The sequence below is a fragment of the Eleginops maclovinus genome, chromosome 24, assembly GCF_036324505.1.
Source record: "Eleginops maclovinus isolate JMC-PN-2008 ecotype Puerto Natales chromosome 24, JC_Emac_rtc_rv5, whole genome shotgun sequence".
In the NCBI taxonomy this organism is placed as follows: domain Eukaryota; kingdom Metazoa; phylum Chordata; class Actinopteri; order Perciformes; family Eleginopidae; genus Eleginops; species Eleginops maclovinus.
The window spans coordinates 2368946-2381208 of record NC_086372.1 but is presented as its reverse complement, the minus strand read 5'-3'; the positions used below and the strand labels follow the sequence as shown (position 1 = coordinate 2381208).

At 40.7% G+C, this 12263-nt stretch overlaps 1 protein-coding gene across 1 annotated transcript; it reads left to right on the top strand.

Moving 5' to 3' along the window:
• The first annotated feature begins 6653 nt into the window (after nucleotides 1-6653).
• On the top strand, nucleotides 6654-10240 carry LOC134861173 (uncharacterized). Its single transcript, XM_063878202.1, has 10 exons — nucleotides 6654-6707; nucleotides 7495-8103; nucleotides 8325-8416; nucleotides 8535-8595; nucleotides 8691-8766; nucleotides 9113-9264; nucleotides 9558-9626; nucleotides 9721-9756; nucleotides 9842-9928; nucleotides 10120-10240. Exons 1-10 carry the CDS (start codon nucleotides 6654-6656, stop codon nucleotides 10210-10212), a joined length of 1329 nt encoding a protein of 442 aa, XP_063734272.1. The 3' UTR covers nucleotides 10213-10240.
• The last annotated feature ends 2023 nt before the right edge of the window (nucleotides 10241-12263 follow it).

Genomic DNA, 12263 nt, shown 5'->3' with positions numbered 1-12263 from the left:
AACAACACACTTAACGTATATAAGACAGACAAAATACACATTTAGCTGTTTATTTGACTTACTTTGTGTGTTTGTAACCGTAGATGTCCTAAATTAGCGTTAGATAATGCCTCTTTTGCATATTTAAACTTAACATTTATGAAACCTTGTAATTCAAAAGATATTTGCATAAAGTAAGTAATCTAGGGAAGTTTTATAATGATATAAATGTGTTACCCTATTCACCTTTAGTGCCTCCCCTTAATACAGTACAGTTTCTGGAGTAAAGCCATTAAAAAGGTGAGCTCCTTCCTGTATCGCGGAGCGGCTTTAATGTGATTTTCAGCTCTAATTAGAGTTAAGTCACTTAGTGTGTTGTAATGATGTTTGGCTCACAGAGCAGCAGACGCCGTCCATCAGCCAAATGAAATATTAAACTGACCTACCGCTGGATAACGCGCGCGTGTGTGTGTGGGTGTGTGTTTGAGAGAGTGTGTGTGTGTGGGTGTGTGTGTGAGAGTGTGTGTGTGTGGATTCATACTGTGTCAGGAGACCTCGATTGCACACTGTGCGTCCGTTGCTGCCTCATACAGTAAACACACACACACACACACACACACACACACACACACACACACACACACACACACACACACACACACACACACACACACACACACACACACACACACACACACACACACACAGGTTTGTTGCCCTGCCCCTCCTGACACCCTGTTGTTTGTGTATTGTGAATGTAGGTCAGTAATGTGTGTGTGTGTGTGTGTGTGTGTGTGTGTGTGTGTGTGTGTGTGTGTGTGTGTGCGTGTGTGTGTGTTTGTGTGTGTTGGGGGTGAAAATCTGCAGGTGCACTGGGCCGTGAATCTAATGTAAAATTAGTGTTATCTTGCTGCCAAATAATTCATGATCCCGCATCCGAAAAAAACGATAGCAGAACGGCTTGACTTGTCCTCCCCTCGGTCTTTGTCACTCTCCCCCGTGAACCATGATTTATTCAAAATGTCACATGGAGCAGAAACTCGTAAATAAGTACAGCTTCAATTGGCAATTCTCTGCTTTTGATCCCATAGGACTTTTAGGGCTGATTCGAGCCACAGACAGCAGATAAAATGACAGATTTTGTATTATTTTATTCCTGTTTCATTCAGTCCTGCGTCGGTATTAAGTGTTCTTTTGATCACTTAGCTTATTCTGTTTAAACCTTAGAAGGGGGAGACAATATTGTTGTTATTTTTTGTAAATTGTGTATAAAAAGTGCTACACAAATAAAGTTTGATTTGATTTCGTACCTGCTACGTCCAATAAAGGAAATAATGGAGGTAGAAAGTAAAAGCAGAACAGACTTCCCTTCCCTTCCCTTCCACTGGCCAGCGCCCGGTTTAGTGTGTTTACTTTATTGTAGGTCAGTGTGTGCACACCCACTAACTACAGCCAGGGCCCCAGCATATAAAACCCTAAATAATATGTCTACATTTAGAGAAATCATCGGGTGTCGCTGTGGAATGCAACACCATTGTGGTGAGGCGTTTTCACAAAAGAGCAAACAACCGCTGGAGAAAGCCAGAGAGTAAGGGACAATGTACGCTAGTGATGTTCAGACTAGTGTCCTTTGTGCCGTTCATCAATAAATAGCGTTAAATGTTGCTTTAGAGTTGCATAAGGGCTTTCCCTGCTACCACAACATAGCTGTGAAAGGGCCTTTCTAACATCATGTATAACTGCTCTCTCCTGCGATTTGATTGGATGCTGTTGGGTTGGTCTGTGGTTTAGGGAAGGCATTTTCAAGGCAAAAGGTTTAAGACATTTGTGTTCAATTCCTAGTCAAGTTGCAAGTCTTTTTTGATTTGTAAGTTAAGTACTGGAACTGAATGTATACCCAAAATGTCAAACTATTATCAAAGAAAAGGCATAAAAACGTAACTGTATTGGAAAAATGATCCACGATAAGATCTCCACAGACAGAATTTCTCTGAATTTCCACTGTAATACTAAAGAGAAAGTCTTACTACTTAAATACTGGGGGAATCATTTAAGAAATGAAGCCTTGATGCTACGCAGGCTCCATATGATCTTTGTTTCGTCCTGATAAACACAATTTGACAAGAAGCACAGTCTCAAGGAAAGCCTTCCTCCTCTGATAACCTAAACACACTCGCATGCAAAGACACATGATTGCATATACACACATTCAAGCACAAAGCCACATGTCGAAGTTGATCATATTTGCTGGTGAAGTCCTATGATTGTAACATAAACAACATGTTTCACAAAGAGGGAGGTCTGAGCCCTATAGTCACCTGAGTGTTCGCAGACATGAAGGTGTGTGTTTACCAGTGTGTGTGTGCTCTCATGTAAGGAAAACGCTCGACCTTGCTGTGATCTGCCAGACTACAAAGTGATTTCATCTCAGTTCATACGAGCTCTTTTGTTGAACCATCACATCTTACCCGCCGCCTCCCCCAGCAAAGCCACTGCCATTTAGAATAACAGATGAATAAATGGACGAGGGGGAAAAACAGAGGACAGAAACCACAGTGGAACTCAGTAATGGTCAGCCAGGCCCACCACGCCTCAGCAAATGTTTGTCCAAACCTGTTATTTCTGGCATTGTACTGTCTCAAAGAGATCATTTTATTCTCCGAGAGGAATGCAGCGGCTATAAATAGTGTGGAGATGAAGGAGGGGAAATCAGAGATTTGTAGAGTAATTACAGAGCCAGAGTCGAACCCTTCTGTTATGGCTCATTTTTCATCAACCTCTGTCTCCACGACTGTCTGACTGACTGACCCACTGAGGTAAAACGTCCGCTTTCTCCATGGGAAATACATGTCTGACCTGATGTTTGACCTTGATTTTGTCCTGCTTTTATCTACCCGCGAGTCTCAAGGTCTAAAGGGACTGATGACATTTTAGTAAATAAGCTTTGGAAGATGAAAAACTAGACATTTGGCATTTTTGTGTTTGTTTTGTCAGCTGGATAATGGAAAAACTACCCCCAGATATTTATTAAACTTTGTGAAAGGGTGTAACATGGCCAAAGAAGAACCCAATTAATGTTTGATGGAGATCCCAGGGTGAAAGCATGAATTATTTGTCACTTTTTGGATGGTTTTTATGGTATCCCTCAATCAAAACACGTGTCAGTTATTCGTGTTTTGAAGACAGATTGGCAGAAAGAGTGGAAACTGTAAGAAAATGACTGGATCTTTTAGCTTAAGTCCAAAACCCTTAACCCCAGCATATCCATCAGTGTCACAGTTGCGTCAAACAGTTAACCATTGCTTCCCTCTGGAGACTTTGAAACACTGATTGGGATTTACCTGCCTGCTAATGGCTCACTTCAGACACACATTACTTATATCCTGACATACCAGGTAAACAAGGTGGATGACAAAATGAATGGCAGGAAGGAAAGTGTTTTATGGAAACAGGAAGTAAAGGTTTTGGAGTTTGTTTCACAGGGCTCTAGTCTGGACCAACTTATTCCAAGTAGGATCCAAGACCAATGGCTCTAATGGCTCTACTGCAACAGCATAACCTTGCAGAACAGCCTAATATTACACAAAATCAGGTAGAGACTTGTCAATACCAAGAACAAAAGTAATACAGCCTATAAATATACCCCTAACACTCGGCTCTTTTGTTTTTTAGTCCCAACTCAGCCAGTCAAGTTGCCCTGACAGCACTTGTGTCTCAAATGATCTTCGTGGAGCATAAAAAGACTTTTTAGCTGGTAAATTGCTGTAATTATCAAACATGCCCTTCTCATTTCGCACAGTCAGACCTCGTTGGCAAATTCACCCGACAATTAAGAAAAGCGGGAAATGAATGACAAGTAATGGTGTGGCTCACATTACTCAGAAGGGGACAAACAATCTGGAGAAAGGGAGGTTGTAATGATGGGAAATGTGCACAAAAGGCAGAGAAGAATTACCCACTGCAAACTTTTTTTGAAGAGAGGAAGGTGATTAAAAAACAATTCAACTACAATAGTATTGTTGGGATCTAGAAAAACCTACGAATATTTTAAATCCTGTCCTCCCCAGTTATTACTGGTGGCTTTTCTCTCTGTTGGAGGCACTTTGTAGTGATGCTTTGTTGTGGTCTAAGGGAGGAGGACGAAGAGGTGGAGGGAGTAAAATGCAAATGACAGTGTTTCACAGCACTTTGTCGCCAATCATAGAGAAATTATAGCTCCAGGAGGTTTGTATGTAACAAATAAAGTGGTGTCTTGAAGATCGAGAGTGGAAAATTAGCTCTTCCTGTTTTATTTGACCTGAAAACTCTCTTTAAAATCCATTTATTTAATCCCTCATTCATTCATTCATTAAAAAAAGACTGGCAAAACAATGTCACAGGTTTGACACTCCTGAATTAAATGGGGAAAAATGACCACATAAACTGAGTTTAGTCAAACAAAACAGATGTAGTGATACTACACTTTTAATGATCAGATTTGAAGACAGCATGAAGGCCCTGCAAGACATTTTATTCACAGAGAGATGCTTCCCCTGTGTGGGCAGCATTCGCTACTGCACCATTAAGATCTGCACCACTTACAAGATGGTTTCAGATGTTATTTTTTGGGTTATTTATTGTATTTTGCATCCCGTATTGTAAGTTAAATGTGTTCGCATGTTCACTGCATTTTAAGTTTAACGTAAAACCCCATTTTTCCCACTGAGGTCTTGAGGTATGAATCCATCCTATCCATTTGTATTGTATCTATGTTTAATTGTTTGCATTCATAATATTAGTTCTTAGTAGTAATGACAGTTTTACCATCCACTGAAAGGTCACACAGAGGTCCATTTTCTGGGGGTTTTTCTACAGAAATGGAGACAGCACAATTAGCGTTGTTTCTACTGCAAGGAGACCCCAAAAGAAAGCATATTGTGTTGTTTGAGCCCCAGATGTTACTTTCTCACATATTCTCCATTAACGTTTTCTCCACTGAAGGGCACCAAGTGGGCACGTTTGATCCATTATATGATACAGGCATCAAATAGGGCACCTTTGCAGCATAATAGTAAAGTAAAAGCTACAAACCGGGATTACAATTACGTTTTTGAAGATACAACCTGCTGCTGAAAAGTAAAAACAAAAGTGTTGACGTTTTACGTTTTCATGGTCGGTCATTGCTAGGGTCGTTTGCTAAAGTAAATCGATCACGTGATACACCGGTCGACGACATCTGTGGTATACGCGCAGGTTCATTGCTGTTGTACAAGCAGTAAGCGAGTGTTCTATTATTACGAAGTTATTACTTATTAAGTTAAGATTTTAACCAGAAATCTTCTTTTGTTGACCAAATGGATGTGGCAATGCAAGAAATGGAACAAAACGAGGTGAGTTAAATGGCGGATCTGCCTTTGGAGTCACCGCCATGTTTGCTAATCGTTAAGCTAATGCTAGCGTAATAACGGTATCCTATAAAGTTAAGAAACCTTAAGTTACTTTTAATCACAAATCAATCCCTCACACACTATTAATTATTCTTCTATTTTACTGTTGGAATAACTTAACACGAAGCCAGCAACAATGCTAACGTATATAATGTCAATGTAATGTAATGTCAAGTGTCAACCATGCTAACCTTGGAAATGAGCTAAGTTAGCTAAATTAGCTAAATGAGCTAAACTAACTTACATCGTGCATAAAGAGGCATTTTTATCCGTAAAACTATCACGGGGGTAACTGTTTCTGTGTATTGTAAGAAATAAAAGAACATTCTTACAGTATGCCAACCTAACTTGCTAAAATGTTACAAAAGTAGTTTTCGGGCTAAGGTGCCGTAAAAAAGATACATTCATGAGGAATGGACATCTCAAGTGAAACAGTGTATTGAAATGAAAAATGTGCAGCAAAGAGATACTATGGACATTTTTAACCTAATGGAAGTATTTTATGCATCAATCTTTTGATATAAATTAAATGGGATTAAGTACAACTGTGTTCTCCTGGTGTGATAGCGCTTCAACCGCCATCACAGTAAGGCCCCACGTGCTGTTCTACAATGTGACACCTATGTGGTTTCTAATAGGGCTGTCAATTTCCTCTATTATCCCATTCGAATTTCATTCATTATTATTTTTTTAAATTCGAATTATATTCGAATATTTAATGGTCAATTTTGACTTATTAATATGTACTATTTATCTATCTACACACACTGTAAAAACGGGCTTATGAATTGCCACTGCCACTATGACATCGTAGTTGACTTGTTTTACATTATGTCCACTAGAGGGCATTTCAGTATTACTAATAAACATGTAATTACCAGGTGATAGCTGTCTTGCTAAGTAAATAAGGATAAAGCTTAGACACAAAATGAATAAAGTTGTCAACTTTAATGAACATTGTCAACAGTTCTCTTCTCGTATGAAACAGAATAACAGTAAGTGCGCTGTTTAAGTGCGCTAACGGTAGAATTAGGCTATAGGCAAGGCCAGGCAATATAGTAACCAACTAGAACTAAACATAAACAAGATTTGGTCTAAAGGTTGTTCGCCAAAAAAACAAGCCGATCAACGTTCTCTGGATCGAGTGCAGAGCGTTTTTTATTAACTATAATCCCCGCCGTGGAGAAAACCCTTTCTGCTCTAACCGAGCTGCCTGGGATGCTCAAGTACCGTCGTGCCAGCTGGGCAATGTGGGAGTACTTAGACCCTGATGCTTTCCACCACGACAATGGATCGCTGTCGGTGGGTAGCGGCGTCTCACTCTCATAGATAAGCATCTCTTGTTGCAACACATTGCCAATGTCCACGGTAGGCCTACCCGATGCGTCTGTGGACTCTGCGCCTTGGTAAACATTCCCAAAAAGATCGCCCATAGCACCGAGAGCTGTTTTCTCCTGTGTCCCCTTCGCCATGGCTGCTACCTCCCCGTCTTCCTCATAGCCTCCGCAATCCTCCGCAATCACCATCAGCTCCGATTTTACTCTCTCACGTACCTCCTGCTGTTGGTCTCGGTCCAGGTGTATGAGCCGATGGAAACGCGGGTCGAGGTAGCTGGAGGTATTTAGCAGCATGAATGCGTCTTTGTTAGGATTGTATCGCTTCTCGAGATCCGTTGAGATCTTAGTTTTCATTTCAACTTTACAAATCTTGCAGAAAACTGTCTTTTTACTAATTATTTGTCCATTTCGTGATGGGAAACCAAAAAAGTTCCACACATTACTTCTAAAATTGGCAAGAGTGGTGATCTCCGTCTCCGCACCGCTGGCCGCCATTTTTAGATTGTGCATTAAGAGTGACAAGCGATTTGTTAGGCCTATCACACCTTCGCTAAAGATAGTCAACAATTAAAATATATATATATATATATTTTTTTTTAAAAACCCATTCGAATTCTAATTTTTACATTCGATTAGTATTCATTTTTTACAAATTCGAATTACATTCGAATACCGAAATTCATTCCAACAGCCCTAGTTTCTAACTGGTCATTGTCTTGCATCATGTAAAGTTCTCCTACTGTCCATCCCAGCAGGACATCAGCTCCTCCAATGCTGATGTGATAACAGCAGAGAGCCACGATGACACTCTGATAACAGCAGAGAGCAACGATGACACTGTGATAACAGCAGAGAGCCAGGATGACACTGTGATAACAGCAGAGAGCCAGGATGACACTCTGATAACAGCAGAGAGCAACGATGACACTCTGATAACAGCAGAGAGCAACGATGACACTCTGATAACAGCAGAGAGCAACGATGACACTCTGATAACAGCAGAGAGCAACGATGACACTCTGATAACAGCAGAGAGCAACGATGACACTCTGATAACAGCAGAGAGCCAGGATGACACTCTGATAACAGCAGAGAGCCAGGATGACACTCTGATAACAGCAGAGAGCAACGATGACACTCTGATAAAAGCGGAGAGCCAGGATGACACTCTGATAAAAGCGGAGAGCCAGGATGACACTCTGATAAAAGCGGAGAGCCAGGATGACACTCTGATAAAAGCGGAGAGCCAGGATGACACTCTGATAACAGCAGAGAGCCAGGATGACACTCTGACCCCTGACACCCCTCGCCCCGTCTTCATTGTCCCCAATCGGCTATATGTTAGGGGAATTGACTACAGGGTGAGAGCTACAGACTTACTTTACAAGTAACTGGCATGTCTTTTTGTGGAAAAGCAAACACTGAAGAGCTGAAAAGTGTGTCAATAAGCCAAGGATTCCACTAACCAACTTGCATGCAAATAAGTTTCCAACACTTACCAAATCTGCAAACCTTTTTACCTGCTCTGGTGTGATAATGGCTGAAACTGTGTGTGTGTGTGTGTCTGTCTGTCTTCATGAAGTTCAAAGAGAGCGACCTGGTGGATTTCTTCTCTCAATACGGGCCAGTGAGCGAGGTGAAGATTGTGATACATCGCTCAGGAATTTCAGAGGGGTGAGTTGTTGTGTCTAATGTGTGCATGTACTTTCTATGCTTGATTTTGTGCGTTATTTGCAGATTGACTGTCATTAACTTAAATAATATTCTGTCTTGATTGTGTCTCTGTGAACAGATATGCCTTTGTTACATTTGGGTCCGAAGAAGATGCACTGAAAGTCCTTCATGCTTTGCAGGTCATTAAATTGTATTGCAGCTGAATTGAATGGATGTATTTAATTATAAAGTTGAATGTGTGGATTCTTTTATCTAATGCAGCTTTTTTTTAAAGGATAATGGAATCTGTCTGAAAGGCAAGGAGCTCCGCGTCAGTCAGGCGTTCTCTAAGCACCGACTTTCACGTCCAAGTAAGTCGACTTTTTTATGCAGCGTATTAACTTTTTTTAACATAATTTCAAAATACGAAGGTAAAATTGATGTGAAACTGTTTTTAGATTACGACAACAGTGGGAACTCTAAATAACTTGACTTCAGATGTATTTTCTAGAAATATTAGAATATAAATAGTTTGACTTATGTCTGATATTTATCTCCTATTTCTTTCTAACTTGTTTAAAGCATGTCAACTTTTCCATTGTAAAAATAAATTCTTGGACATGTGCAGCCTCTGTTTCTGTTTTTAAATATCTAAGGTGCTGGCTTCTCACAAATAGTTACTGTAGTAAATTGTTCATGCTTTCTTGTTTCTCTCAGATCAACGTGCGGCCCCTTACTTCATCGTGCCTCCGCCGATAAACTCTAGGACTAACTTCCTGAAAACACCTTCAGGGTTTCCATTCGTCTACCATAAAGGAATGGCCTACTTTAACTTCCCCAACATGGTCCCTCCTGCCCCCCAGCGTCCTGTCAGTAAACACTCATATCACACTTGACCTGAAAAGCGTTCATTAAAAGCTCATTCAAAGTAAAGTGAATGTCTTGGGTATTTAAAAGTGTGCTTCACAGTTGATAGAATAAGAAGATTTAACATGCATTGTTTCTGTTACATTTTTAATGTACATCATATGCATTCGAGGAGCATAAGACTCAATCATTTCGTTGCCAAAACTCTGCTGAAACTATTGTGTAAATGACAAATAAAGCCATGCTATCGTTAAGATCCTTTTGAAGTTAAATGTACTATTTCCTTTTCTTGCAGCCCGCTCCTCAGGTTCCGTCTCCTCAGCCCGTCTACCAGCAACCAGTCTTTCACCGGCACCCGAACGAGGTCAGTTTAGTCTGTTAGTGACCCACTCCTCCGCTCATACAGCCATTACACTTTATTTAACAGTCTGCTTTCTTTCTTCTTTCCCTCCCTCCAGTGTCCCTACTACCGGTCTCAGTGGAACGTCATGCGGGTAGGAAAAATAAAGCCATTCCTTTAGTTTTAGTTTCAGAAAAATTAGATCCATGTTAGCCTGTTATTAATGTTTTGTTTTCCAGTCACCGCTGCCCTCCACACCAGTCCTGCACTCTCAGCAGTCCGAGTATCTGTACTGGCCCCCTAACGGTGGCCCTGTCCCTCCTCAGGTACACATTCACCTGCGTACATTAAGAGATTTACCTATTCTGAGTGTTATTGAAATCAGGCTTTAGCTTATAAAATATGTACACGTTTGCATACCATTACGGCAGAGAAATACTGGATAAAACCTGATTGATATTGTTGACATACTACGTCTACTCATAACCTTCCCTTTGGCTTACTCTCATGTTTGCAGTTTGTAGAGCCCATGGTGGGGCAGGCTTTCCCGATGGATCCTCCCAGAGTTGAACGAATGACTCACTTTGTTCTGCACCCACAGCCACAGTAACTCCATAACCTCCACCACAATAACTAGCACTTCCTGCCAGGAGCAGCAGCGCCTCCATGCGTCACGCTCGCCAACCTCTAATGTAGGATAAACACACTGGCACACACACACACACACACACACACACACACACACACACACACACACACACACACACACACACAGAACCACACACACACACACACACACACAGAACCACACACACACACGCACACACACACACACACACACACACACACACACACACACACAGAACCACACACACACACACACACACACACACACACACACACACACACACACAGAACCACACACACACACACACACACACACACACACACACACACACACACACACACACACACACACACAACCACACACAACAGCCTCTCGTTCATTTCCTTCTTCGTTCATGGACTCAACAGATTTTTATAATCACTGCAGTAATTAAATTATGTTTCACGTCGGGATAAAATACTTGTCATTATTTTATTTGTGTAGACTCAAACCTGTCAGTCAGTCTGCAAACGGTTCAGACTTACATCGTTTTGAATTGACAAAAACTCAACTCCAGCTTTATCATTTGAAAGTCCTATTCTGTTGCTAGTAAGAGGATGTGAAGGAAATGTGTCTGCGTTATTGACACCGGGCGGTGGTCTTTATCCGTTTGAAATTTGTTTAGCTACAATATAAAAAAGACTGGTTATTCAAATGCAATTGGGAGTTTTCTGGGCACATTTTATAGATATGTAATTCTATCTTAAGTTACATAATACATAACTATTTATATACAAATTATGTTGGGGTGTTTACCCTATTTAATAACCGTGCCTGTAATCCTGTTAAACTGCATCTTCTCTGAGTTACAGCAACACACGGGTGATTCCTGTAGTTTTATCATCAAACGATGATAGGATGCACTCTACCCCAGAGGTGCAACTTGATTTATTTTCTCCTGTTTTAAAAGTCAATAGTGATTTAATTTAGGTGAAATGTCGAAATTACTGTTATGCATACTAATAGCAGTAATCCAGAAGTGGAACAAAGGAATATCCTCATGTTAAAAATGTTTGTTATTTGTCTACATTTGTGAGTTGGAAGAGATATGAAGTACGTATTTAGTACTGAATATCTCTCTACCAACAATAGTTCAGTGAATGTTCAATTGAAAATAAATGGCTCACTTGCAACAACCTTGTCATGACCTATATTATGTTGGAACAAATGTTAGTAATTGATTTATCGTGCATAAGCATCAACATGCAAAACCAGTGATCTGAAATATATAATATAGATGCAGTATTTTAAAAGGATTGATTTTGTTTCCAATTTCCATAAAGATGGGGAATGCAGAAGATCAGATTTGAAAGGTTAATTGTTCAAATGTAACCAGCAGGGGCCAAGACACACTGGGTTATGCAACAGGAATACTGAATACTACATTTCCCATGATGCAACTTGATAGCATCTCTTGAGAAAACACCACATTGTCTTTAACAGAACCTAACCACATGCTGACTGCAGTATTATTATGTGGCAATGGTTTCAAATAATAGTTTTTTGGCCCAAAGAAAGAGGTTCCTATAATATAGCTGGAGTGGGGGGGGTCTGGGCCGTGGGTTTTGATGACTCAGGGTTTTTTCTGAGTGGCAAAAGCAACAAATGCATGCTTGGTGGGTGGATTTAATTGTCATGTGAGGAAGACAGCATGGCTTTATTTAGTTGAGAAAACTAAGGAGCACCAAAGCATTACCACTCAGCAGGTGTCTCTAGACGAGGAGACGGTCATTTGTTCCTTCGTTGTATTCCTTTTTGGAGAAACTACAGACGTAACCTGCACATCTGTTCGTGTACATTTAGCATACTCACACGGGATGTTTTGGGCTGAGCTTAATGACCCTCAAAGGCTCGTTCTGTCTCTGACATATAACATTACAACCCTGTTTTGAATGAATAGGACACAAATACCGCTTGTTGTTTTGCTGAGACTGTGTGCGCTGCCCCCCCCCCCCGGGTCACTGCGGTGTTTTGATGAACCTGTGAAAACTGGA

Excerpts from the sequence above, each read along its gene's own strand:
- LOC134861173 (XM_063878202.1), top strand. The coding sequence starts at position 6,654 with ATGTGGGAGTACTTAGACCCTGATGCTTTCCACCACGACAATGGATCG. Across the intron at positions 9,627-9,720 it reads TTCACCGGCACCCGAACGAG|TGTCCCTACTACCGGTCTCA; the intron begins GTCAGTTTAGTC and ends CCCTCCCTCCAG. Across the intron at positions 9,929-10,119 it reads GTGGCCCTGTCCCTCCTCAG|TTTGTAGAGCCCATGGTGGG; the intron begins GTACACATTCAC and ends TCATGTTTGCAG.